Source organism: Photinus pyralis, unplaced genomic scaffold, assembly GCF_008802855.1.
Source record: "Photinus pyralis isolate 1611_PpyrPB1 unplaced genomic scaffold, Ppyr1.3 Ppyr1.4_LG10, whole genome shotgun sequence".
NCBI lineage: Eukaryota > Metazoa > Arthropoda > Insecta > Coleoptera > Lampyridae > Photinus > Photinus pyralis.
In genome coordinates this window covers 9,970,652-9,998,645 of record NW_022170250.1, presented here as the reverse complement: position 1 = coordinate 9,998,645, position 27,994 = coordinate 9,970,652, and the positions used below count along the sequence as shown (strand labels likewise).

The 27,994-nt window shown below is 41.3% G+C and overlaps 6 protein-coding genes across 10 annotated transcripts in view; 5 read left to right on the top strand and 1 right to left on the bottom strand.

Moving 5' to 3' along the window:
* The window catches only part of LOC116162064 (probable cation-transporting ATPase 13A3), a 280,669-nt gene that overhangs the window by 189,965 nt on the left and 62,710 nt on the right, over positions 1-27,994 (top strand). The window lies entirely within an intron of this gene.
* LOC116162074 (myotonin-protein kinase-like) lies at positions 1,042-2,750 on the bottom strand. Its single transcript, XM_031475605.1, has 2 exons — positions 1,350-2,750; positions 1,042-1,301 (listed from the first exon to the last, which is right to left on the bottom strand). The coding sequence occupies exons 1-2, from the start codon at positions 1,920-1,922 to the stop codon at positions 1,056-1,058; spliced, it is 819 nt and encodes a 272-aa protein (XP_031331465.1). The 5' UTR covers positions 1,923-2,750; the 3' UTR covers positions 1,042-1,055.
* On the top strand, positions 5,566-10,790 carry LOC116162071 (spermine oxidase-like). Of its 2 annotated transcripts, XM_031475601.1 has the most exons (6): positions 5,604-5,635; positions 8,002-8,260; positions 8,485-8,878; positions 8,922-9,492; positions 10,211-10,416; positions 10,466-10,790. In XM_031475601.1, the coding sequence occupies exons 3-6, from the start codon at positions 8,706-8,708 to the stop codon at positions 10,701-10,703; spliced, it is 1,188 nt and encodes a 395-aa protein (XP_031331461.1). In that variant the 5' UTR covers positions 5,604-5,635; positions 8,002-8,260; positions 8,485-8,705; the 3' UTR covers positions 10,704-10,790. The 2 variants fall into 2 exon arrangements, with proteins under 2 accessions (XP_031331460.1, XP_031331461.1); XM_031475600.1 differs by lacking the exon at positions 8,002-8,260 and having other exon boundaries at positions 5,566-5,635.
* LOC116162081 lies at positions 13,297-14,610 on the top strand. The gene is made up of 5 exons (XM_031475611.1): positions 13,297-13,441; positions 13,505-13,645; positions 13,723-13,963; positions 14,011-14,150; positions 14,196-14,610. The coding sequence occupies exons 2-5, from the start codon at positions 13,588-13,590 to the stop codon at positions 14,492-14,494; spliced, it is 738 nt and encodes a 245-aa protein (XP_031331471.1). The 5' UTR covers positions 13,297-13,441; positions 13,505-13,587; the 3' UTR covers positions 14,495-14,610.
* LOC116162078 lies at positions 20,046-21,293 on the top strand. Its single transcript, XM_031475610.1, has 4 exons — positions 20,046-20,354; positions 20,401-20,641; positions 20,691-20,830; positions 20,876-21,293. The coding sequence occupies exons 1-4, from the start codon at positions 20,291-20,293 to the stop codon at positions 21,172-21,174; spliced, it is 744 nt and encodes a 247-aa protein (XP_031331470.1). The 5' UTR covers positions 20,046-20,290; the 3' UTR covers positions 21,175-21,293.
* On the top strand, positions 26,520-27,713 carry LOC116162077 (circadian clock-controlled protein-like). Its single transcript, XM_031475609.1, has 4 exons — positions 26,520-26,673; positions 26,905-27,145; positions 27,199-27,338; positions 27,388-27,713. The coding sequence occupies exons 1-4, from the start codon at positions 26,607-26,609 to the stop codon at positions 27,684-27,686; spliced, it is 747 nt and encodes a 248-aa protein (XP_031331469.1). The 5' UTR covers positions 26,520-26,606; the 3' UTR covers positions 27,687-27,713.

Genomic DNA, 27,994 nt, shown 5'->3' with positions numbered 1-27,994 from the left:
AGGCTAGGTGGCATTTAACTTCGGGTTTTATGCCCCCCTCCCTCCCACCAATTGCCTATAAATGGCAATTTTTTGTAGTGTATTCAGAGACGCCGAAGGCTACAACTAAGCAATTTGTTACATTCATTTCCTATCTAAATCGACCACGTTTTAGAATCGAAGTGCGTATAAATGCATGCGCCAAAAATCGTACTGCGCATGCGCAAAACTCAACTTTCTTATTTACGGGGCAATTTGATCCAAATCCCTGTAAATGAAAGCAAACAAAATGCATGCGCAAAAAACCGTACTGCGCATATTGAGGATGCGCAATAGGCAACTTTCTTATTTATGCAAAAGTTTGGGGCAGTTTTGAGGTCCTTAGGTGACCTTTTTGGAGCCTTAAACATTAATATTCGCTAAAAATCGCATTAATTTTTAAATGAACGCAAGTTGAAGGTGGTTTGACGCAAATAATCAATCGTAAAATATCAAAAAATTACAAATACTGCGAGCTCAGCCCTCCCATGAGCAGAGATCTCAAACGAGCAGACAGACAGATGATGGAAAATTGAGCACATAAACGTTACCGCAACTTCGTTCTGTTAAGCTAATCATCAATAGAAAATAAATTTCCGTCCTTGTGCGCCACGATGGCGCCCTTACCTTCCTTAACAGTTTTAGCCTCAGTTTTAGCTGTCTGGAACCTTGAATATGAAGAAATTTATGCTCAAGGAAACTGTTGATATTTTGATTATAAATAAATACAGGGAGTTCAAAAATAACATTAAGCATTGAAATTAAATAATTGTTTTTTGAAATAGGCCCCCCCCCCCTTGCTTGTAACTTTTATGAAGTACAAAAAATAAGGGTAACTTTGTATGAAGTAGCATTCGTGGTGCTACACCCTGTATTTCAGCATTTCAATATAAAATTTAATATTTTGGAAATGGTTAACCCTGATTTTCATGTAAAGTAATCACCCTATGTACAAATACAACCCCTAAAATAATAAGACAATAATAATAATGAGAATAATAATCATTTTTGGATTATGCCCACAACACTAAAAGAAGTTACCGAGTATTTACCTGATAGCCCATTTTTTTCGCATTGGAATCCATGCACTGTAAAACCTCGGGCGCAATGTAATCCGGTGTCCCTACGGGAACACCTTCGTTAACAAATCCACGGGAATCGAGCCGAGCAGAAGAACCGAAATCGGCCAGCTTGATATGCCCGCAACGATCCAGCAGGATGTTTTCCGGTTTAATGTCCCGATGCACGTAGCCCATCGTGTGTAAATCGTGCACGGCGAGCACCTAAAAAGCGGCTGTAGGTGGTCAGAAAACGACTCGCATGCGACTTACCAATTCGGCCAGATAAAATGAAGCTGCACTTTCCGGAACCGTCCCCCCTTGTCTTTGAAGCAGGCCCGAGAGATCGCCGCCGGGGAAGTACTCCATCACGAAGTAAAGATTGTTAGCGTCCTGAAAGGCGTACTGCAACCTCGTCAGCCACACCGACTTCGCGCACACCATAATATCGCGCTCCTCCTCGTACGAGATGTGCTTCTGCCGCAGGCAGTCCGACTTTCTGATCATCTTCATCGCGTGAACGTCGCCGGTTTGCTTCTCCTTCACGACGAACACCTCGCCGAAGTGTCCGCGCCCGATCACATTCTTCACCTCGAAGTCGGAAACGTTAACGCGTAAACATCTCAGCTCGTTCACGACCCCCCGATGTCTGGTCACGAACTCGCCGATGTGTCGATCGAACTTCTTCAAGCAGTCGTTGTTGCTTTCGTCGTATAAGACCGTTAGGGCGTCCAACAAACCGTCGCGATTGAGCAAGTTGGTTCGGCTGTTCGAGGTTTTCGTCGATAATAAATTCGAGTTTAGTTGAGCTGTTCGCGCACTTATCGGATCCTTTGAGGGTTCCATTGTCTTTAAAATCACTTTTGCTCGTTATAGCTGCAGCATTTCTATGGAGACATATTTGAAAATCAACACAAGAAAAACCGTTACAGACTGATCGAAAAGATAGGTTATATCAACAACACGTTTGAATTTGATTGGTTCATTTTAACCGTTAGAAATCGCCAGGGTCGCACTAAGAAACACGTTGACATTTGCCGTTTATCAACTGGGGGCTCCCAAGTACGTTTACAATGGAGATTTAGATTTTGTTTGGTCGTTCAGTGCTAGAAGTATAAAAAAATGGTTGTGATATTAGGGTAATCTTTAAATGGGCCAAAATTCTGTTTCACCTCCTACGCCCCTCCTCCTGAGTGTCATTTTTACGGGCCCCGAAAGTTCAAAATGACCCAAGGTGTGTCAAAACCACTAAATAAGTTCTTTACGACCTCTAGAAAGCTTTGTAGACGCGTTTCTGAGTATTACTAGGCTAATCTAGGCTCTTTCCAACGGTTTTCAGTACTTTAGACGATTTTTAGGTCCCTGTTAGCTCCCTTACAGAGATTTTTTGATTCTCCGAGATACCCTTTGCAGATTTGAATGCTGAAACTTCCCTCTAGCCACCAAAATGGACGTGTTTGTACAATTTTTGTTTTTATTTATGAAAATTACAAATTACAATAGGCGGTTCGTGCTGAAACGAAAGCCCAGTATAGAGATTTACTTTGAATTACACGGTGATTTTCGAAAGTTTGTTACATGTTACATGTGGTCAAATTTTTCTTGGATGTGGCAAAAGCTCGGTTTCGAAGACTGCCCCGAATCGACTATACATACATATATAGAGTGCTGTGTAATTAATTGCATTTATTTTTACAAGCAATTTTTAAATTAAATACTCGGCTTACCCAAATTACAAGAGACTTTACATTTACTGGGTTGGTAAACACACGTGACAAAACATGCCATCCTTATCGCTGACACTGTTCCACCAGTTTACCAACTTCTGCGGTTGGTGGTGGTTAAGATTGGGAGGTTCCACTCTGTGTATACAACTTACGACGATACATACATTTTTGAGAGTTGGCAACCATGCAATTTCTAGGTGGGAAAAAGCCATATATCTTCTCTTAAGCCGTATTTATAGTTCCGTAGCCGTAAGAACGGAACCGTAAAATCTTACGTTAACGAAAATTATACGATTTATAGTTACCGTAGTGGTAAGAGATGAGCTTGCGCATTAGTGCGAAACGAGATCTGTCATTGTATGTCATCTGTCAGTAAGAGTAACGTGCATGCAAAATAATAATAACCAACAAAGTGTCAATAATTATTGTAAATAAACGAAACGAACGTCAGGATAAACTCAACTGTTTCAATTATCCGAGTACTGCCGACAACAAACGCGTTAGCACGATTTACCGTAAGAAATAAGATTTGGGCATTTCTTACGTACCGTAACCGTTCTAACGCAACGTTAACGCGAACTATAAATGTTCACGCGCAACAAGTAGGGTTTAAAGCTGAATTTATAGTTCCGTACCCGCAACGCCGTACCGTAACGTTTGGAAATAAACCCTACTTGTTGAGCGTGAACATTTATAATTCGCGTTAACGTTGCGTTAGAACGGTTACGGTACGTAGGAAATGCCCAAATCTTATTTCTTACGGTCAATCGTGCTAACGCGCTTGTCTTCGGTAGTACTCGGATAATTCAAACAGTTGAGTTTATCCCTCGGTTTATCCTGACGTTCGTTTCGTTTATTTACAATAATTATTGACATTTTGTTGGTTATTATTATTTTGAAATGCATGTTACTCTTACTGACAGATGACATACAATGTCAGATTTCGCTACGCGCTAATGCGCAAGCTCATCACTTGCCACTACGGAACTATAAATCGTATTATTTTCGTTAACGTACGATTTTACGGTTCCGTTCTTACGTTTTTACGGCTACGGAACTATAAATCCGGCTTAATTCCAAACGTTACGGTACGGTGTTGCGGTTACGGAACTATAACTTCAGCTTTATATATATGGAAAAAGCTGCCTGCGCCCAAGGTTATTTTAAAGTCACTAAATATAGAAAGTACCGCAACTGGCGCAACAAGGTTGTTTTATTAAAATAAAATAACCTTGGTACCGCAATCCATTGGGCTCGTGTGTTAGAGAGAGAACGCAGATTCTGGTAACTTTAATGCAGAGATATAGATGTATCCGATGTATCTCTGCTTTAATGTTAGGGAGGGATTGTTCCACCTGTTTGGAGATATCTGTATACGTTAGAAAAATAGTATTCCACAATGTGCAAAAGACTGCAATCAGAAACAATGAAACGATCGTAAGCATCCACCCCAATTTATTAATGTAAAAACACAAAAAGAACAACTAAAATATATTTGACTACAACAACGCGTGATGTACTACGAAGTTAGTTATTTACCGCCGAAGAAGTTGGCAACAACGAAAAACCATAGAATGCGATTAATTCTTCCAACGGTATATATTTTTATAAAACATGACAGTACTATGAAGTTATAGGTTATACATTTACAGCTATTCAGATTTTATTTGTCAATTTTTTTAAGTTGGCAGTAAATTTGCCCAAAAATGGCGGGTGATTGCGGTACTTTCTATATCTAGTGACTTTAGGTTATTTTATTTGCCTGCGCCATCTAGAAAGCACTAACGTGGGTTACGTTGGGCCTCTTGTCTTGAATGGCGGTCGTGGACGCGTCGCTCCATAAATGTTTGTTGTTATTTTGTGTTTTTTTAATCCAGGTAGTAATCTTTGCATTTCTTTATATTGTGTTTGTGTTTTGTATGCCACATTTTACATTTTTGTGTGTTTGAATCTTTGTTTTTGAAATTTACTTGGTTTAACCGCAATTCATAATCACATATGTGATACCGTTATGCTATTGTTTCTAATTGTTTACGTTTTTGTTGTGATGCTTGCTTAATTTATGTTTATTGATGTTGATTACTTGGCCTTGTCCCTGAAGTAACATTCATATAAGTTTTCACCATTTTATTTTTAATATTGGAAATTACCGATTCGCTTGATGTACTGACTTGTTGTTTGTAACTAGCCTATTTCTATTTTTATTCGGTGAACTACCGTTTTCAAAGTTTGTTTTTGCAATGTAATTTATTTGAACTTAAATTTCCGAGCTTTCACAATCTTAATAAACTTTTCACAATGTGAGTATTTTATTTTACGTTCCTTCCCTACTGTGCTTCAGGTCAAAGCGTTGTATACAACGCAAGGATGGCCATTTTTAAATGTTGCCGGGTTGGCATTTTCTTCCCGCGTTCTTGTAGTATGAAGTTAGCGTAGAACCTGGGGGTTAAAGTACACTACAAGATTGATTGTAAGAGAAGTATACGGGTTTGAATACAAACCACCCTCGCTCCCGTCCCTTTCCACTGTCAGCATTACTGTGACCAGGTCCCTTCAACAAAAAATTCCCATGGTGGTAGTAACTTAACGCTATTCCTAGCTAAGATGCACGATCTAGGATTGCGCCCCACTTCAGCGGATGGGAGATCAGGTTGCCTAGAGTCCTCTGGTTCCTATCTATAAGCTTAACCGATAATGACACATGAGTAAAGGAGAAAGAGTCGACTAGTATAAAATTTGACCTGTATAAATTTTAGACTTGTAGGTACACTGTCGTGGAATTGTACTGTCAAATGGTAGCTGTGGCATAAAGTTCCTGCTGAATAATGAAAGGTAATTAAATTGATTTTAGGCGCAACTTTATTTGTTTATTGTAATTTTGAGAATAAAATTTATGAGGAGTCTTTACAGGTACGAAAAAGAAACGGAAACGTATGCTTTTGGTGATTGGTGTAATGGCAATGGCGTAACTTTGATGCATTCGACAGTGGCGCCGACTGCGAGGGGGCAGTGTGTCATGACGTTAGGAAATAATTTCAACAAATAATGTCTGGGTGTAGTTAGGGTCATTTACTGCATTAGACAAACCCAAGTGTTTGTGACAAGCCGGCGCCACTGAATTTGTTATTATTTGGTTTAAGATTGTTGTTTAATGATGAACAAAACTTAGGGGTGGTGGGTGGGGGTGAAACCAATATTTTTATCAAACTAGGTAGACATCATTAGTATATTATAAAGAAAATGTACAAATTCAACTTGGCATGTTTTCATTCCGTTACCACTGTTAAGTTAAAGTCGAGATTTCAAAATGAGAAGATATATTCCAGTCAAGTGCAAATATTCAACAGTCGTAGCCTTCGATTAATAGAATCCAAGTTGGTTGTGGTACAAAATTAAAAACAAGTTTAGGAAACCTATGCAGGTAGCAACTATTCTAAGCAGGGGTGAAATACACAGGATGTGACTCATCTTTGGTGCAATAAAATTCTTTTGTTAAAAGTAAGATGGAAAATTGCATGGCCTTGGAGGCAAATTCAAATGTTAAGGCAACATATGTGAAAATCAGTGAATCGCAACTCATATATCACACATAGATTCAAAACCGATGAGTTTTTATTAGCATAATCTTGCCCCCAAGATTTGTAGCATGAGCCCTCGTTCGGGAATTCCCAGACTATAGTTGGGAGTCAAGAGCAGTCCCAGCTTAAGGTGTCGTAACTGATTTGGTTACAGTTTTTCCACCCCTATGACCGTCTCTTCACATCAAAACAATTGTATAATTTCCACATGTTTAAAAGATTGATCAAAACTTATATGAATATTACTTCTGGTCAAGATCATATGTAATCAAAACATCAACATAAATAAAGCAAAGATTACACCAAAAACGTAAAGGATTTCAAACAAAAGGATAAGGGCATCAAATGTGCTGCATTAAGTACCGTTAAATCAAGTCAATATCAAAAACAAGAAATTGAAACCCACAAAAATATAAAATGCTGCATACAAAACACAAATACGATGTAAAGAAAGGCAAAGATTACTACCTGCATTAAATAACACTAAAATAACAACAATCACGAGCGATGCTTTCATGACCGCCATTAAAAACAGAATCCCCAACGTAACCAACGCTCTCCAGATGGCGCCAACAGTTTTACTCTCCTTCTCCTAAAAATTAAGTGGTTGCCAACTCTCAAAAATGTGTGCATCGTCGTAAGTTGTATATACAGGGTGGAACCTCTAAAGTTGAATATATCACACACGAACGAAAACAAAAATACAGAAGCCAAAGCAAACATATTCAAATTAATTATAATGTGACAGTCAGATCTTTATTTATTTTTAGAAGTTATTTTGGTTGCATAAAATTAGGCGCCCTTCAGAAGTATTTTGTTATTTAACAGTAGACACAGGGAAAAACAATACACGTTTTATATCAATTATGAGATTTATAAAGTGTTATTCAAACAAAATATAATGTAGTATGAATTACAAACAAATAACTGTTTAATTTTTGGAGAAATATATATTTTTTTAAATAATAAAAGACATTAATTTTAAATAACGAACCTATTTCAAGTTTATTTTACAGTTTAATACATTTAAATCTGTTTCAGAGAATTTAACGGTTACGTGGCGTTATTAGGCCCCCAAGGTACGATCATGAAATTGATAAAAATGGATAGAGGGCACCCTAATTAAGGGTTTTCAACAAACAAATTTGCGGGAGAAGTCCTAAATATTCCACAATTTTAATACAAAGTTCACAATAATTTCGTCGAAATGTGAGGTTATATGTTACACCATATTTATGATTACTCTTAAGTTGGTAAGAGTTTGCGTAACATTCCAACTTCAATTTCATAAGAGGTTATGTTATTTTTCTACGATAGTACTGTAGAATTATTTCCCAAATTTGGTTTTTTGTCGCTCCTAAAAATTTGTCGCTATGGGCCCGAGCTGGGTCGAGCGTTCTAAAAAACCGCTCGGGCAACGAGCGTTCTAAAAACCGCTCGGGCAACGAGCGCTCTAAAAGTGCTCGGGCGGTTTATCGCGAGCGCTCGGGAAAAGCGCTCACGAGCGAAAAAAACGCTCGGGAGCGGAAAATCCCGAAGAATCTCAGGAATCTGACAGATTCCAAGAACAGGGAGGTTAACAGGTTTTCTCTATGTTTTCAAACCGTCGTGTTTCTGCAGGTTTTTCAAATCTTCGAATCCAAAATTGTGAATATTTGAAGGGAGTGTGGGGTCTCTAAATTGGAAGCTGATGACTCCGGTAATTTGGGAATGGAAAAGGAGAGCTGAAAGTAGAAGACAGGTGCAAGATATAGACTAAAATTGGGACTGGTGACCAGAAAAAGGGACCTGAAGAATGAGAAATGGCTCTCGTGGCCCTGGATAGTAAATTGGAAACCTGAGGCTGGAGTTCCGAAACTAGAGGAAAAAAACTTGATAGGTATCTGCAATTAGTCGTCCACTTAAACTCATATTACGCGCCATTTTGAAAGAGGCAGATAACCGATAGTGCTCTTCCACTTAACCCAAATATTGAGTGTCCACTTTATCTTTTATCTACTGCAGTAGGTGTGAAAACAAAGAAACCCAACGCTCTAGATCTAAAAAAATTGCCAATCATGCGCCTCATACTCTTCGCGACGATTTACTTCGGCCTCCTTTCAGGTGCCATTGGCAACAACAGTACCAAAATAGTGATCATCGGGGCGGGCGCCGCAGGAATTGCGGCGGCCTCGCGATTGTACCGGCACGGTTTCGCAAACGTCAAAATTCTGGAGGCGGGCGATCGCATCGGCGGTCGAATTCACAGCGTCAAATTCGGCGAGAGCTTCGTCGACCTTGGAGCGCAGTGGTGCCATGGGGAGCAAAACAATTTGGTCTACGAGATGGTCAAAGATCTTCGTCTGTTAACCGACGACGAGCACTCCCCGTCCTTGTACCATTCGCGACTGAAACGAGTCGACTGGGAGTTCTCGACGAAGCTGAACCAGGTATTTCAACAGGCTTTCGTTGGCAACAATTCCGAAGGAAGGAATATGGGCGATTTTCTGAGTGAAAGGTGAGCGCGCACCAGAAGTCTTCCCCTTAACCTCTGCTTTCAGGTTTAGGGCCTTAATTGGGCGGACTTGGACGGGTGACAAAGAACAGATCTTGGCAGGGGAGTGCCTGGATTTGCTTCGGAGGCAAATAGAATCTTATTTTGCAGTGTTCTCCTGGAGGCAACTATCGACGCGCAGTGAGCACAAAATTTCCGCCGGTAACCAGCACCTGGGCTGGAATGGATTGGGTTACAAAACCATTTTAGACGTCCTGATGAAGGATGCTCCAATCCGCGACAGTGTCTTTCTAAATAAACAGGTGCGCAAAATCGCCCTGACACCCCAGAGCGGTGCCTTGGTGGGTTGCGCGGATGGAGCTAGGTATAACGCCGATCACGTGATTTGGACACCGTCGCTCGGAGTCCTGAAGCGCGATTACTTGTCACTTTTCCAGCCGAAGCTCCCCGAGAGGAAGATCAGGTCCATACAGACTTTGGGATTCGATGCCGTTGCGAAAATCTTCATCCACTTCCCACGCAGGTGGTGGAATGACGATTTCCAAGGCGTACAGTTCGTGTGGAACGCGGAGGATTTGCAAAACTCAGGACGGGTGTTCGGCGAAGGGCCCCACCAGGTAACTTTTAAGTAGCGAAGATTTAAAAAAAATTCATGCTCGAAACCGGACTCGAACCACGCACCCTCTGTGCCGTAGCCGCACCACTATGCCATGCCAGCTGGCTGAAAAGCCGGCATGGGGGGAATTAAGTTAAGAAGTTAATTAGAGGCCCTTATAGACCCTCCCAAGGCTTTCAAAGGTTCTTTAACGGATTAAGGAGGCATTTTTTTGGAAAGTAGTTCTCCGATTCGAAAATGTTCCTTCGCGGATATTTTGCCACTCGTAAATAAAAGGCCTTGCTACGAACCAAGCTTCTAAAAAGTGTTTTTCGTCCCGGAATTTACGGCAATTCTTCTATTCGCAGGTAACCCGCAATTTGTCGACGTACTCAAAGTGTAGGAGGCCTCGCTACTTTAAGTAAGTTTTGACCCAAAGTTAAACTGCTAATTCTTTATTACTATTCGGATAGATTGAGACCTACTCTACCAAGGAATTTTACTGACTGCCCTCCCGAGCGCTTTCTTTACAAGTTAAATGTCCATTTCGTTAATTTATTACTTCCTAGAACTATGATGGATCGGGCCAATTTGAATCCTTTGGTTTCTCAAAGTCGTTCGATTCTTCTTTTAACTATTTTCTTATAACGGTTCTTAAGCACTGTATAAGCCTATCAAAAATGCTTGAACATCCCTCTATGGCTCTTTACTAATGTTCCATTTGAATCATTGCTTTTTAGGGTAGCATATCGTGGATCACGAAAATTTACGGCATTCTTCCCGTCCAAAGAAATCCGAACCTCCTCCTGGCGTGGTACTGCGGAGAAATGGTGCCGGAAATCGAGCGCCTCCCCGACCGAATCATCGCCGACGGTTTGATGCACACACTGGAGCGATTTGTGAAGCGGGACTACCCGAACCTTACTCGGCCCGATAAAATACTAAGGTAAGCGGGCCGAAAGTGGAAGGTGAGAGTGATCGTTTGGTTTTCGCAGGAAAAACTGGTACAGTGACCCTCACTTTCGCGGAACTTACTCGTTCGAAACCGTCGAGTCTCGGAAACTGGGCGCGCCCCAGTCCGCCGTGTTGTCCGAACCGATAGTGACGAATGTGGGGAAGCCGGTGCTCTTGTTCGCGGGAGAGGCGACCAGTTCGTTTTACGGCGCCCTGGTAAACGGCGCAATCGAGACGGGATTTAGGGAGGCAGATCGAATAATAAAGTTTTACAAATGAAAAGTGTCCCAATCGTATATCTTGAAACTTAATTGAATTTTCCTTCTTATCGCAGTGACAGGAGATAAACTTTAAAAACAACACAGATTTATTTTCTCACCTTACTTTGGCTTAAATCTTTACAGATCTTAAACCAGAAAAAATAATGAGCAAAGGGGTGCTTATACATACCTACATGAAAGCACACTCCTGTAAAAATGACAGACATGAAATCCTTTCACCATCCATAACCAACACCTTACTTTAGCAAACTATAACCATCTCAGTAGGAGTAATAATAAAGTCCGAAAAAAATACTTCGGCTCCTGATACAGGGAATATCAGTTAGCAAAGCGATGTAAAACTCGACAACCCTATATCAGGAGAATGTAAGGTGCGAGGGAGCTGTTTCGTTTCCTAATTACAAAGCGAGTATTCCGTTATCAAACATGATGCACCACCCTCAAATTCACTTAAACACCTCTCTTGCATAATTTTACAAATACTTGTATCAGGAGAATGTAGGTCAGCGAGAAGGCGTTTCTGCTCCATAACAGAGTACAGCAAGGTCTTGTAAAATGTAAGGAGAACATAATGGACGAGGAAGTAATTTTCTATACCCCACTGATCTACGAGTATTTTCAAACCCTTACCTTGACTGAACTTTTACAATTTTATACCAGGAGAACAATAGGTGTAAGGAGGTGTAAACATGTAAAATCAACTAGCAGAACATGACAGACGGAGGAGGTAATTTTATTACTTAACAATTTTCTCTCATTTAGAGATCTTCGCATCGGGAAGAAACTTTTGGCAAAAAAGGAAGGTTATACTATGCCTTTTTTTGAAGCCCGAAATAAAAATTGTCTCAGATCGACCCGGAAAAAAATTTTCTTATAGAATGTGGCCTGTAGAATCCATAATTTCAAACAGTTCCAAGATTGGGCTACTAGTTCAAAAGTTACAGCCCTTTGAATTTTTTTTCGAAATTGGTTTCTAGTCTATAACTTTTGATTGAGAAGTCTGATCGAAAAAGTACGAATTGTTTTGGATTCTACGCACCAAAATTAATAAGAAAAAGTGTTTTCCGGAGAAATTTTGGTGCAGTCGATTTTTGGTAAAAAAGGAAGGTTATACACTGCCTTTTTTTGAGCCCCGAAAAAAAAATTGTCTCAGATCGATCCGGAAAAAAATTTTTCTTATAGAATGTGAGTTACCAGGATAACATGATGAGCGAGGAAGTCTTTTTCCATCACTCGCCTTATTTTGTCTTAAACTTGTAGAGATCTTGTACCAGGAGAATATAATCTGCGAGGAGATTTTTTTACCCCTAGTACACGGAGGCTTCCGAAACTGTTTCAGTACACTCTTGTAAAGCTTTTCTGGCTGCCAGCATGTAATAGATGGACCATAATCTTATTTAAACACTTTACCTTAGTACAGTATTGCTCGTCCTGCACCAGGAAAATATAATGAGGACTGAGGACGTCTTTTTTCATCACTCACAAATTTATTTCAACGCATTCTTTCGGCTTTACACAGGTAGTATCAGGAGAATCAAATGTACGAATATGCTCCTGATACGAGAGTATCAGTTGGCCAAATCTTTTTCTACCGGGAGAATATGACGGACGAGGAGGTTTTTTCCATCACTAACAGATTTAATTTAACCTTTTATTTCTACAAATTTTGTATCACGAGAATATAAGGTGCGAGGAGGTGTTTCTGCTCCTAATAAAAACAGTACAGTAGCGAACGAGAGAACATGATGGAAGAAGAGGTGTTTTCCATCACCCACGGATTTAATTCAACACCTGCCTTTGGTTTAAGCTTACACAGATCCTTGTATCAGGAGAATATAATGAACTAGAAAGCACTTTCTGCTCCTAATAAGCGGAGTATCAGCACGATCTACTAGGAAAACATAATAGACTAGGAGATCATCTCTATTTCAACACGCTCCTTTGGTGTAAACGTTTACAAATCTTGGATCGGGAGAACATAAGGTAAAATTTTCCAATTTAGAAGGAGAACATGACTGAGGGGTGGTATTTTTCCTTCACCCACAAATTCACTTTACCACTTTCTTCCTCGCACGAGGTAGAAGCAAAGCCTTGCAACATTCTTAAGAGTACTAGGAGAACATAATGGATGAGGAGGTCACAGATTTATTTCAGCACCTTACTTTGGCTTAAAATTTGTATCAGGAGAACAAAATGTGCTCCTTCCCTTAATACAAGGGGTAGGTACCGTACCACTTAGCAAACCCTTGTATAATTTCTCTGGCTACTAGCAGATCCTGATGGTTAAGGGTCGCCCACAGTATAATATTACTATTATACAGGGCGTTCCAAAATATGAAGCACTTGCGGGCCCATGTTTATGCGAACTTTTAGTCATAAAATAAGCTAAAGGACCAGGATCGGAAAGGACCCAAAAATGTATTTTAAAGTAAGATCTACTAAAGTGATAAAAGATCGCTGTCAAATTCAAAGCCGAATTACATCATGTAACTAAGCATGCATGCCTCACTAATTACTATTACTTTTAATTGGTAGACAATTAATGATCTATATTAATGTCTGCAGCGCGCAAGGTTCCAAGTTCGAGGATAACGTCAATTATACTATGGTTGGCTAGGCAAATCTCGTTCATTATTTCTGTCAAAAAAAAAACTAAACGCGTCAGCAACAATTTGGATTATATGGAAAAATTAATCAATGACAAGATGGTGGAAATTGCGAAAAAAGGGCTGTGAGGTATGCTTTCTCAATCATTAATAAATAAACCTCTTTCTAATTATCACAACTGGTCTCATTTAGAACTCAAGGATTTGCGGATTGCTTATAAATAATTAGATATAGGTAGTAAGGTTCGCAGTGCACACCTCGATATTCCGTGCAATATGACAATGAGATCCCTAATCTTTTTAAGTGCGGTCCTCATGGTTAGAGGCGAAATACGTAAGTAACGCATGCAAAATCCGTCAATTTGTTGATCAACGTTCTCTTTTCCGTCCGTGTAAGTGTTCATGTTTCAGCGCCATATATAAAGGTATGCGAACATACGGTTCAGAATCTCTCAGCTTGCATAATAGACTCCATCGAATTTTTACGTCCGAAATTAGTGGAAGGAATTCCGGAGCTCGACGTGCCCAGCATGGAACCGCTTCCGCTTGCGGACTTGAGGATCGCTTCAATTGGTTCCGGATCCCGTTTGGCCACAAACCTCACCGACGTCAAAGTCTACGGGGCGTCTAAGTTTGAAATACAAAAACTGGAGTAAGCATCGCTGATCAGACGTCGCGACCAAGCACGCTTGTTTTCAGGGTAACTCTCGCGGAGACGGTCAACACCTTCCAATTTCACGTGAACATCCCCAAGGTCAGGGTGGAGGCGCATTACCAGCTGGACTCCAGAATACTCTTCCTGGACGTGAAAGGCGAAGGACCGTTCTTCGCCAATATCAGTAAGTGCCGATTCGGCGACGCTTAACCAAAATTGTGAATTTCAGCGAACTACTGGTTCGACTGCACCATGAAGGGGGATAAGGTGGACATCGAGGGCAAGAACTACCTGTTCTTTGAGCACATGACGATTAAAGTCGTAGTCGGCCACGTTTCGATACTTTTAGGGAACATCTTCGACGGTAATCCCGCACTTTCCAAGGCGACGAACGACGTCATCAACGATAACGCCCTCCTGATCTTCGACGAAATTAAACCTGCACTCGTGGAGAAGCTCGAGGAAGTCTTTACCGAGATGGCGAATAAGATTACGCTTAAATTCGAGTACGAGGCGTTATTTCCTTAGCTTTCGCCCCCTTTTGTTCATATACTGTATCTCATTTATCTATAATAGTTATGTTTTGCGTTTTGGGCTGTTGCAGCATCCTGAAGCAAAATAAACCACACATCAAATGCAACAACGAAAAATCAAGTCGTTTCTGACGCGCATTGTTTTTTTCCAATAAAAGATGTTACGGGGGGGGGGGGGGCAAAAAGCCTGGAGGTGGTCGAAAGGAGGCAGGAGGTACGAAGCAGAGAAGGGGTAACAGAAAACCTTCGACTACTCAATAAAGAAGTGCGTGAAGAAAGAGCGCGCTTCGAAATAAATGAAGAATGAATGCAAACGGTGGTGAAAAAGAACCGAAGAGAATAGATGTAAAAGGGGGGAGCGTATACAAGCTAGTGTGCTAAGGGCACAAAACTGAATTAATTATTTGTGAAGGGGTTGGAAAAGATCACGAATTCCCATTTGGTACTCTTAGACGGAATGCCTTCAAAAACTTCCCCGACTAACCCCTTCCTAGTTTGGGAAATTGGTGAAATTGGGTTACGAAAGCGAATGGGTGTAAAGGAAGATTGCGGAATGAGGACGAGTTCGGAAAAATGAAGTAAAGGAGGTGATAAAAACCTGGAATAGTCGCGAAGGTTGAGACCAGGGTTGGGGCGGAGGAAGCGAGTTTGTGAAGTAAAGCTGAAGGGAGTATAAAAGCTGTTCTCCAGGAAGAAAGGTTTTTTAATTAATATTCCGTGTATTAGGAGCAGAAACGCCTCCTCGCACATTATATTCTCCTAATAGGTTTGTAATAGTTTAAGTCAAAACAAGGTGTTGCAATGTTTCTGACGTTGGTAACGGAAAAAGACCACATCGTCTATGTTCTCCTGATACCAACAAAAATTTTACAAGAGTTTGTTAAGTGTACTTCATGTATTGGGATCAGAAACACCTTTTTAATATACTAAATTCTTCTAATAAAAGACTAATTGTAAAGGTTTAAGGCAAGATCAGATGATGGAAAAAGACCCTCTCATCCCACATGGTCTCCTCTAGTATAAAATTCGCGCATTATATTCCCATAGAAAAATGTTATTAGGGGTTACACGAAAAATTAGATGTCAAATACTTCGGTTGGTGATGGTAAAAGACCTAATCGTTCATCATGGTCTCCTGGTAACCGGAGAAGTTTTATAAAAGTTTGATAACCACTCAGCCGAAACACCTCCTCGCACATTACATGCTCCTAATACCTGATTTGTCACATTTGAAGCATAATAAAGTCAAGATATTTTTGACGGGGATGAAAAAAAAAAAGAAATTGTACAAGATTTCTACTGTACTCGGTGGATTAGGGGCGCAAACCCTTCTTGGCATACTACTGCTCCTGGTACAAAATTTGCATGGGTCGAATCCAAATAAAGTGTCAGTAGAAAGGAATAGATGAAGTACGTGGCAAGGGCGCCTACAGAAATCTGATGTGTAAACGCAACAGTAAAAAGATGAAAAAGAAGAAAGCGTAAAAAGTGAACCCAAAAATCTGTAAGAACCCCCCCCCCCTCGTTTAACACCAAAAGTGTAATAAAACACCCCCAGGGGAGAAAAATTCGACAGTCCTTACTCAAATACTATTATGAAAGTGTTCAAAGTTTTTGTTAGAAATCGTAACACCGGGGGGTGGGCAGGGGGGTGTATACTCCCAATATTATATATTATACGGAGAATCCCCAAAGGCTGCCACGAAAAGGTTAGGGGTTTTAGAAAAAGGATGATTGAGTCCTCGTTTGCTGGGAATAATCTGTTAGGGGGTACTCCACCTCCCCCTCCCCTCCACAGCCACCCGGAACTACGTTCTTCACTAAACGTGTTACAAAACACAAGCCAGGAAAGAAAAATTTAACTGTCTTTTCCCTAACACTATCATGAGCGTGTAAAAGTTGCTAGATTTTGTAACACGGGGGGGGGGGGGTACCCAGTATTGTAATACCCTCCATGAAAGGAAAATCCGAAAAACTATCCCAAAGTCGATCGTGAGAGGGCTATGGAAAATAGAGAAAAATGATTGAGCCCTCGTTTACTGAGAATACTCAACTGGGGGTATTGGGGTATCCCCCCCCCCCCGTTCATTACCAAAAGTGTTATGAAACATTCTCAGGAGAGAAAATTTCGACAGCCCTTACCGAGATACTATCATGAGAGTGTTCAACGTTTTTGTTAGAAATCGTAACACCGGGGGGTGGGCAAGAGGGAGGTGTGCATTCCCAGTATATATAATATACGGAGAATCGCCAACTTCTCTCAAAGGTTGCCGCGAAGGCGAACTAGGGGTATTAGAAAAATGATGATTGGGTCCTGATTGGAATATTCTGTTAGGGGGTATTCCACTCCCACCCCCCTAGCCTCCCGGTACTAAGTACTTTACTAAAAGTGTTATAAAACACCCTCCACGAAAGAAAAATTTGATTGTACTTTCCCAAACAGTATCATGAGAGTGTAAAGGGAGCAACATTTTGCTAGATTTCGTAACACGGGTGAGGGAGGGGGGGGGGATATAAACCGAGTGTAAAACCATCCACGAATGGAAAATCCGATAAACCATCACAAAGGCTACCGTGAGAGGGCTATGGATAATAGAGAAAGAATGATTGAGCCCTCGTTTGCTGAAGGTACTCATCGGGGGGGGGATTGTATACTCCCCAGATCCCATGGTACTACGCCCTTCACCAAAATGTAACGAAACACTCACCAGGATAGAAAAATTCGACTGTCCTTACCCAAACACACCCTATCCTAGCTACCGTGATAAGGCTAGGGGTAATGCAAAAAGAATTATTGAGCACTCGTTACGGAGAATACACAACGGAGGGGGGGGGGGGAATAATAGTGTTTTCTCAAAAACTACCTCGAGAAGGCTAGGGGCAATAGAAAAATAATGATTGAGTCCTACTTTGCTGAGAGTACACTGCTGGGGGTATCCCATACTCCCAGATCCCTGGGTACTGCGTTCTTCAGTGAAAGTATTATGAACCACCCTCCAGGATAGAAAAATTCGACTGCCCTTTCCCAGATACTGTCATGAGCGGTTCAATATTTTTGTTAGATGTCGTAACACCGGGGAGGTCTGGGGGGTATGAAATAATCCCAGTATATATTAAAATATTCTAGAAGGAGATCCGGCCACTTTTCCCAAGGGCTACCGTGAAATGGCTAGTGGTAATAATGAAGAATGATTGATTCCTGGTTTGCTGAGAATACTTGGCTGGAGAATACTTCATATACCTCTCAGACACCCCGGTACGGGGGGAATACCCCCCAGTATATACTGTATACGAAAATTCGGTAGATTTTCCCAAAGACTACCGTGATAAGGCTAAGGGTAATAGAGAAATATATATTGATACCTCGTTTGCCGAGAATACACAATAGGGGGGGGGGGGGGGGGGGGAGTATTACTGCGTTCTTCACAAAAGTGTAATGGAACACCATCCAGGATAGAAAAATTCGACTGTTCTTTCCCAAAAATTATCATGAGAGGGTGCTATGAGGAGGCTAGGGGTAATAGAAAAAGAATGATTGAGTCCTCGTTTGCAGAGAGTACACTGCTGGGGATATTACACCCCCCACACCCCTCATGTGTACCACGTGCTTCAGTAGGAGTATTGTGAAACACCCTCCAGGATAGACAAATTTGAATCTCCTTTCCGAAAAAATATCATAGAGTGTAAAAGAGGTGCAAGATTTTTGTTAGAAATCGTACCACCGGGGGGTCGGAGGGGTATGGAATACCCCCCAGAATATGTGACATTATATACGGAGATTCGGCAACTTTTCCCACAGGCAACTGTGAGAAGGCTATTAGGGATAATAGCAAAGGGATGGTTGAGTCCTCGTTGTCTAAGGGTTTACTTTTGGGGATGCATTCATTCCCTTGTTTGCTATACCCCCCAGACCTTCCGGTACTATGTTAGGCGTTAAAAATCTTATGAAACACCATCCAAGAAAGAAATACCACTACGAGAGTATAAACGGTTCAATATTTTTGTAGCGTAGTAACACAGGGGGGGGGGGGGGGGGGGGGTATGAAATAGTTCCAGTATATATTACAACAATATTATATAGGGAAATCCGACAACTTTTCCTATGGACTACAGTGAGATGGCTATAGGGGTAATAGTGAAAGAATTATTGAGTCCTCGTTTGCTGAGAATACTCGGTTGGAGCGTGTTCCATACTTCTCAGCCCCCCCCCCCCTCGGTATTACATTCGTCACTAAAATTACTTTGAAACAACACCATTTAGGAAAAAGGAACACTCGACTGTCCTTTTCTGAACACTATCATTAGAGTATAAAAGGTGAAACATTTGGTAGATTTACCCCCAGTATATACTGTATACGAACATTTGGCAGATTTTGCCAAAGGCTACGGTAATAAGGCTAGGGGTAATGGAGAAAGAATTATTGAGCCCTCGTTTACGGAGAATACACCACTGAGGGGGGGGGGCATTAATAGACCCCCCGGTACTGCGTTCTTTACTAAAAATGTTATGAAACATCCATACAAGAACAAAACATCAACTCGCCTTTCTCAAGCCCTATAGTGGGAGTATAAAAGATGAAATATTTGTTAGATTTCAAAATATGGGGGGGGGGGGGGGCCCCCCCCCCTCCCATATATGACATTATATTCGAAGATGCGGCAACTTTTCCCAAAGGCTACCTTAAGAAGGCTAGGGGTAATTTTTTTATCAATTATTCAAAAACCTTGTCGCCGATTTGATTAAAATTTGGTAGGCTTATTTGCCCTCCATTTTGAATCACCCTGTATATACGGAGATTCGACACCTTTTCCCAAAGGGTGTCGCAAAAGGGCTAGGGGTAATAGAAGACGAATGATTGAGTCCTCGCGTTTCCTGGGAATATATTCCGCTGGGGGGTATTCCACACTCCCAAAGGGTACCACTTTCTTCAGCGAACGTGTTATGAAACATCCCACAGGAAGGAAAAATTTTGACTGCGTCTTTTCCCAAACACTATCTTGGGCGGCGGAACTAAAGAGCGATTCAGTCCTGATGATCTAGAGAGAAGGGGCGTTAATTGACCATGACGTGAAACTAAAAGAAAAAGTCGTGCACGAATAAATCAAGTAAAAAAAGACTCATTACGACTTGAAACAAGGAGGACAAAGAGGGCCATTAAAAATCAGTGCACAGGAGACATTTTACTCCTCTGGAATGTTAATTTTCAAAAAAGGAATTAAAAGGTTTCCCTCTTTCTGACACTGAAAATACTAATTTGTTTATATAGGAGCCGCATGCTCCCATATTAGAATATAATTGAAAAATCTGGTAATTGAATCATTCTTATGCAACTACCGCGCCGGTGTTTTCAGTGTAAGAACGAGTAACGGAACTAAGAGTTGAACATAAATTTACCACATAAATCAACAAACGTATAGCGATAATTATTATTAATTACGTAACTAATGATCTACATTTATTCTTGTGCACGAGTTCGAGGATGCCCGACTCCATTCTTGCCATGGTTGACTGGGTCAAAAGCAGTTCCTTTCAAATGGCGTTAATTTTCGTTTTCGTTATTTTTGGCCAAAAAAACTGGATGTGTGCTAAATTCATTGGACGACAATCGTGAAAAATGACCTACGAGCAACGGGTAGTACCTAGACGTCGTTCTGGTCTTAAACTTTCTCGATCATTAGCAAACAGAATTATTGCGCGTTTCTGAATTTATAATCCAAGGACTTGGGGATTTGCCATAAATATCAAGTCGCACAAAGCTCGCGGTGCAGATTTCGACATTTTGCGCGCGGTATGACGGAGAGATTCCTAATTTTTTGGTTTGCGGTTAGTGCCCTGGCGGTTAGTGGCGAAATACGTAAGTACCACTGCCCTTTCCTTTGGTTTAAGTGTCCACGTTTCAGCGCCCTATATAAAGGTATGCGAGCAATCGGTTCAGAATCTATCCGCTTGCATAACAGACTCGATCGAATTTCTACGTCCGAAGTTAGTGGAAGGTATCCCAGAGGTCGACGTCCCTAGCATGGAGCCGCTCCCGCTGGAGGACCTGGTGATCGACTCGATCAGTCCCGGATCCCGTCTGGCCACAAACATCACCGACATGAAAGTCTACGGGGCGTCCAAGTTCGAAATACAAAAGCTAGTGTAAGATACTGTCTCGTCGTCAGACCGCGACCGAGCACGTACGTTTCAGGGCGACTAAGTCGAAGAACGGCAAGACCTTCCGTTTCCAAGTGAACATCCCCCAGCTGAGAGTGGAGGCGCATTACCAACTAGACTCCAGGATACTCTTCCTGGACCTGAAAGGCGAAGGACCGTTCTTCGCCAATATCAGTAAGTTCCGATTCGGCGACGCTTAACCAAAACTGTTGATTCCAGCGAACTACTGGTTCGACTGCACCATGAAGGGGAATAAGGTGGAACGCGACGGCAAGAACTACCTGCTCTTTGAGCGGATGAGACTTAACGTCGTAATCGGCGACGTCTCGATACTTTTGGGGAACCTCTTCGACGGCAGTCCCGTCCTCTCCAAGGCGACAAACGCCGTCATCAACGATAACGCCCACCTGCTTTTCGACGAAATTAAACCAGCGCTCGTGGGAACGCTCGAGAAAGTCTTTACCGACATGTCGAATAAGATTACGTTGAAGTTCGAATATGAGGAGTTGTTTCCTTAGGAAGGCGCCCTCTGTATTTCAACTGGAAAAAGACAGTTTAAGGGTCGAGAGATAATTCCTGTGGATTATCACTTGTTCATTTGTTATATTATCTCGTAATAAAGTTATTTTTCGATACTTTCCTGATATCTATTTTACTAGAAGAGGGTGCAGCGCCATCTATTGAACCCAGTCTAATAATTGTCTAGTTTTTTGGTCATCCCCTCTCCTTTGCACAATCATGTAACGCGGTTTCCCTTTCTCTCTCTCTCTCTCTCTCTCTCTCTCTCTCTCTCTCTCTCTCTCTCTCTCTCTCTCTCTCTCTCTCTCTCTCTAATTTCTTTTCTTTTCCCTCAAATTCTGCCTTTTCGATTCTCATGCCACTTCTGACAGCGCCATTGTTTTTAGTTCCTCTAGATCTCTACCAGGGGGTTAGCGCCAATGTCCCGTTCAGTTCCTTTAATTCCCCTAGTTTTCCACGAGGACTTTCTTTAGTGCCATCGTTTTTCGTTTAGTTCGCAAAATTTCTCAACAGGGCCTTTTTGGTGTTACGGTCTTTCGTGCTGTTTCCCCATTTGTCTTTTCCTTACCCCTCGACCTCTTTGCTCCCTTTCCTCACTTTCCCTGCCACATTTCCCCTTCTCTTCCTTTCCAATGTCCACTTCTTCCATACTCTCTTTACAATTTCCCGTCCAACCTTTTCCTGTCTGCTATGGCCTTCTGCTTTTCTTCCTTTTTTCCCTTTTTATCTTTCTCTTCATTTCCCCATGTTCCTTGCCTTTTCCTTTCCCTTTTCTTTTGGTGTCTTATTTAATTTCCAATCCCTACCCTACTCATTTCACCTACTATTTCATTTCCTCTTTTCGTTTCTCTTCCTTTCCCATTCTTCTGATTTCACCTTCATCGTTCCTTTTACAGTTCTCGCCTCCTCTAACTCTCGGTTCGCTTCTATTCATATATTTCCTACCTTTTAAACCTTCTTTTCCACAGGTTTTCTCTCTCTTCTTCCTATTGTATCACCATTTTATTCCTACTACTTCCTCCTTTTTTTTATTTCTTTCTTTTAACCCCATTTTCCTTATCACTCCACTTTGTTTATCCTTTTCTCGTAGTTTCTCTCCTCCATATCGTTTTACTTTTGCTTCCCCTTATTTTCTTCTTTTTCCTTTTCCTTTGCATCATTTTCATCATCTTCTGCTGCCCACATTCCATAATTTTGTTCTTTTCTTTTGCCTTCTTCTTTTGATTAATCCTTTTTTTCCTCTTCCCTTACTTCCGACTTCCCTACACCTTTTCTGTTCCGCACTTCCTCGATCCACTCTTTCTTTCTTCTCTGTATATTTTTTCTATGACTCCTATCTTCTTCAGCGCCTTATTTTCTCTACATCACCTTCATGTGAATTCTAATTCTTTTTTCTTTCCTATTTCCCTTTCCCTCTTCCCTTTCCACCTCATTCCTTCCTTTCTCTTTCACCTTCCTTGGCTGCTACTTCGTGCAACCTTCCCTTTCTTTCCCACCTCATTTTTTCGTCTCATCTTTCTTTCTCCTTTCCCCCTCACCTATCATCTTCTACTCTTCCTTCCTCCTTCCTCCTTTCTCCCTTCCCTTACCCTTCTTTTATCCCTTCACCTTCTCTTACTTTTTATTTCTTTATTTTCCGTCCTTTTTCCTTCCCCCTTTCCTTTCGTATCTCTTTTCATTTCCAGCTTCTATTCAGCTACCAACTTTTATCCCCTGTTTCTTTTATTTTCCCCTTCCTATTCCTCTTGCTTCACTTTTCTTTCATCTTTTTCTTCCTCTTCGTTTGCGTTCGTTAAGTTTAGTTCATTCCCCGCCACCCTTCCCATTTTTTTCATTTCTTTGTTATCCTCGCCCTTCTTTTTCTTTGCCCTTGATTTCCTGTTATCGTTTCTTTCGTTACCCTCTTGTCCTACTTGCCACATGCGTCCTTCCCTTTCTTTCCCCTACCCCAATTTTCCCTTTCTTTCCTACTTTCCCCACACTTTCCAACCCAATCGTATACCTTCTCTAATGATCTTGTACCTCTTCGTGTTCTCTTTCTCTCTTCCCTTGCACCCTCTCATATCCTTCCTCCGTCTCTTACCCCTTACTCTTCATTTTCCTACTTCTGGTTCGTTTTTGTCGGTCTCTCTCCCTTGCTCATCTTTCCTTCCCATCTTCTGTTCCCCTTTTTTTTTTTTGCTTATTTCTTCGCTTCCCTTTTTCTGTTCCCACATCTTCCGGTACTTGCGCTTTCCTTTTTGTTTGCATCTTTCTTCTATGATTCATATCCTTCAGTGCTTTATTTCCTCTGCTTCTTCACTTTCTTAATCCTGATTTTTCCCATTCTATTCTTTTTTATTGATATTTTCCTTCCACCCTTCCGCTTTTCTTTTCCCCTGCCCTTCTTTCTTTGCTCCTGCGTCGCGCTTCCCCCCTTTTCCCTACTTTACCTTTACTTCCTCACTTCCTGCTCTCTTTACACTTTCCCACATAAACGTTTTCCTTCTCTTTCTCCTTTCCCTTTCCCCATTTTTATATCTCCGCCGGTCCTTTCCGCTCCCCATGTTACACCATATCTTACTCTCCATTTGACCATTTTCCTTGCCTTCCCATTTCCCTTTCCTCGTCAAATTCTCATTCTCTTCTGCTCACCTACCATATCACTTTCCCTTTTCGTGTCTCTTCATTTCTCGTTCTTCTTGCTTCACTTTCTTCTCAACTCCCCCGTTCCTTTTACATTTCGCTCCTTCCTTTCATTTTTTTCTATTCATAAGCTTTATTCTTTCCTACTTTTTTTACTCCGGGCTTCTTCTTTTTCTATGTTTTCTCTGCCTTCTTCGAATTGTATCGCCCTTTTCTTCCGTTTGACTTATTCCTGTTCTCCCTTTCTTTATTTATTTCGTTTTTTTGTGAGCATCATTTTCTCTTCATTCGCTTGATCCATATCGTTCTACTTTGACTTCCTCTTATTTTCTTCCCTTTCCTGTCCTTTTCATCATTTTAATCTTCTACTACTCATGTTCCACCAGTTTCTGCGTTCTTCTCTTCGTTAACCCTTTTCCTCTTCCCTTCTCCCTTATTCTTTTCATCTCTGTCTTCTTTTTGACCTTCATTTTCTTCATGTTCTCTGCATAATTTTCCCTTGTTTTGCCGTTTGCGATTCCCCTTCGTCATTGCTCACTTTCTTCCCTTCGCTTCTCCTTCCACTCCAACTTTATCTTTCCATTTCATTTCCGCACGGCTTCTTCGATCTACTCTTTCCTTTTCCCCTGTATCATTCTTCTATGATTCCATTGTTTTTACTGCTTCGCCATCATCTGAGTTCTAATTCTTTTTTCTTTTCTATTTGCATTTTCCTCTTCATATTCCTCTTTCCTTTCCATCGCATTCGCCATTTTAATCCCCCCCCCCCTTCCCGTTTTCCCAATTTCTTATCTTGTTACCCTTCCTCATTCTAACCCTTCTTGCGTCTTCATTGCTCTTACCTTGTACAACCTCTTTCTTTTCCCTTCCTCAATTGTCCTCCTGTTCCTTTCCCCTGAACAAATTTATTCCCTTCCCACCACCTTTACCTAATCTCATTTTCCCATCTCATCTTTCTTTTCTCTTTCATCTTCTGCCTTTCCTTTTCTTTTTCCCTTCCCTCCCCTTTCCTTTTCCTCTCCTCTTTCCTTTCGTGACCCTTTTCATTCTCAGCTACTAATTCTCATACTTCTTTCCTTTACTTTCCCATTCCCATTCTTATTGCTTTACCTTTCCTTCACCTTCGCCTTTATTTTCATACTTTTCTTCTTCCTCTCCCATTGCTGCAATTCATATGCTTCATATTCCTATGTTTCTTCTACTTTTTATCCTTCCCCCTTTTCTTAACCTGTACTTCTTCCTCTGTTTCCTTTCACATGATTTCCCTTTCTTATTCCCCTCACATTCCCTTGCAAGTCTGGATTCGGCGTTCTGTTTTCCTTTTTTTCTGTTTTATCTGCACTTATCCCGTTTTAAATTCTTTCCCTCACCATTCGCTGCCCCTCTTCTCTTCAGTTTTACTCCATTTTTCAATTTATTTCTTTTCTTTCAACCCTATTTCCCTTATTAGGTACTCTACTTTGTGTATCATTTTCTCTTCCTCTGCCTCATATCATTCTACTTTTGCTTCCTCTTATTCTCTTCCGTTTTCTCCAGCTTTGCATTATTTTCATCTTTGTTCCACCATTTTCTGCTTTATCTTTCCTAACATCTTTCTTCCATCTCTTTTACTTGTTCTTCCTTATTATAAATTATCTATAGCATAAATTTATTCTGTCCTTTTTCTCTTTTCCTTTCGTCTTTTGAGAATATTACGTGATTTTCTTTCATCCTCTATTCTCTTTTGCTTGTATCGCCCCGCTCTTGAACCTCGTTCCCATCACATTTTCCCTTCATCCCTTCCTGTTCCTATTCACACTATGTTTTCATATTTTCGTCTCCGTTAACTTCCTCTACATGGTTTCCCTTTCTTTTCAACCTTTAACTTCCTCTCTTCCACGCTTCATCTTCTTCAGCTCCCTACTCTTACGCTCCCTTTTACTTTTCTTCTTCTTCCTAATATCCTTGTTTCGCTTTCCCCGCATAGTAACTTTGCCTCCGACGCTGTTTCCCTTTTTTCTGCTCGCCCGCCCCTCGCGATTTCGTTTGATTTCAATTCCACTACTTTACAAGAACACGCAATAAAAGAAGTTGAAGCGAAGAAGATTATAAAGTAGTGAACCAGAACTGAAAGTCAAAAGGAAGAAGAAAAACAAGTGAAAGAGAAAAGTAAAAGGAATCGGTGATAGGAGACGAAAGGAAGAAAATCAGAAGAAGGCGGAACAGGGAAAGATTAACGTGGTGCATAGTAAGAGGAAGGGGAACGAAAAAGCGAAGAGTAACAGTGTAGCTGGAGGAGGGAGGAAATAGATGGACAGAGTATGGTGGAAATCATGACCACGAAGGTCAGTTCTCTCAAACTTAGAGATTGTAAATCTGAATCCCAAAATCTTAAGTTAAAACTTTACAAAAATTTGAATATGGAGTCTTTGACCTGGAGTAAACCTAATTATTCCGACCTTGAACATCGAGACCAAGTGACCTTTAGACCATGTTCCAATGAAATTCAGTATTGTAGCCTGTAGGGTCACTTTTGCAGCGGATGGACGTCTTCCTCCTCCTCTAGATGGATATCTCAACTAGGAAATCATTCAACAAGCCCATTAACAGTAGTTGTTTATTCATCAGATCATAATAAATAATGAACGCACCACTTTTTAATGCAAACAGTGTTAATTGACCAAGTCCGATCGATTTTGAAATATCGTAAAACTTGTTTTTCTTCTGCTTGGGAACAAATACCAAGGCCTCAGACGTGTGAGGGGGGCGTATGAGTATATAAATAAGATTGCTGTTACACTCAGGTGGATAGTTCGCTCGCTGCATAATGGACGATTTAAATAAATTTGTGTTAGCTGTTTTGCTCGTTGTACCTGTGGCTCATTGCGCAATTCGTAAGTACCCATAATTCTATAATTAAGGTCCATTAAAAAGCGCCCCGGGGTAAATTGAATCTAAGCGGATTTGTGTTGCAACTTGCAATTGGCCTAGAATGCAGCAAGCGCTTTGTTTGCACCAACGTCGATTTTCTATGGACGAAAAATTTCCGCTCAAACTTCGCGACCACCAATCATCGCGCACTGCTGATAACTACACCAATCACGAGCACTTTAATCTTCTTTCAGCATCTTACATCAAAGTATGCCCGCGTAGCCACCAAAACCTATCGGCCTGCATTACGAACTCGATCGAGGCCCTTAAACCGTACCTGGCCAAGGGCATTCCAAAACTCGACGTCCCCGGCTTGGAACCTCTAGACCTAGAGACCATAGTCATCGACTCGCTCGGCAGCGGTACACGTTTGGCGACCAACATCAGCAACTTGGAAGTGTACGGCGCCTCCGACTTTACAATTCTCAAACTGACGTAAGTCCATGGCGACGTGGTCCCTCCTCGCTTACAAGCCTAATCAATTCTAGACCGACGATGACCAAGAAGGGTTACAACTTCCGTTTCCAGGTAAACGTCCCAAGGCTACGAGTTTCGGGGATGTACGAGCTCGATTCCAGGATCTTATTTTTGGACCTGAAGGGACAGGGACCATTCCATGCTAACATCAGTAAGTAAACGCCCGACTTTAAGGCTCTCAAACGTGCGCGCCGTTTCAGGTGACTACCACTTCGAGTGCATCATGAAGGGCCACCAAGTGAGGAGAGAAGAGAGGAACTATTTGGAATTTGAGGACATGAAGTGTACTTTGGTTGTCGGCGGCGTATCCGTCCGGCTGGAGAATCTCTTCGAATCAAACCCCACCTTGGCGAAGGCGACGAATGACGTCATCAACGACAATGTCCAGGTGCTCTTCGATGAAATCAAACCGGGCCTTTTGAAAGCCTTGACGAGGAGGTTTACGGAAATTGCAAATAAGATAACGCTAGCGTTTACGTATGAAGAATTGTTTCCGTAGTATAATAAATAAACAAATAAATTGCAAGCCTTTGATTTCCTACACCTAACTTGACCTTGTAACTTTAAGGGTTAACCTCTAACCACTACCCTCGAATCCAAGGTTAGGCGTTGTGCTTGAAAATGATCCTTAATCCAGGACGATTTGATAATTCATCACTTAAAAAGAAATGAAAAGAATTATACCACTAAACAGAAGAGTAAAGAAAGAAGAAACTGAACGAAGAAGAAAAAACTAAGAAGGAGGAATGGTAGGCTAAAAACCATAAGATGGATAAATAAATAGCAGGAGCAGAAGATGATGCAACA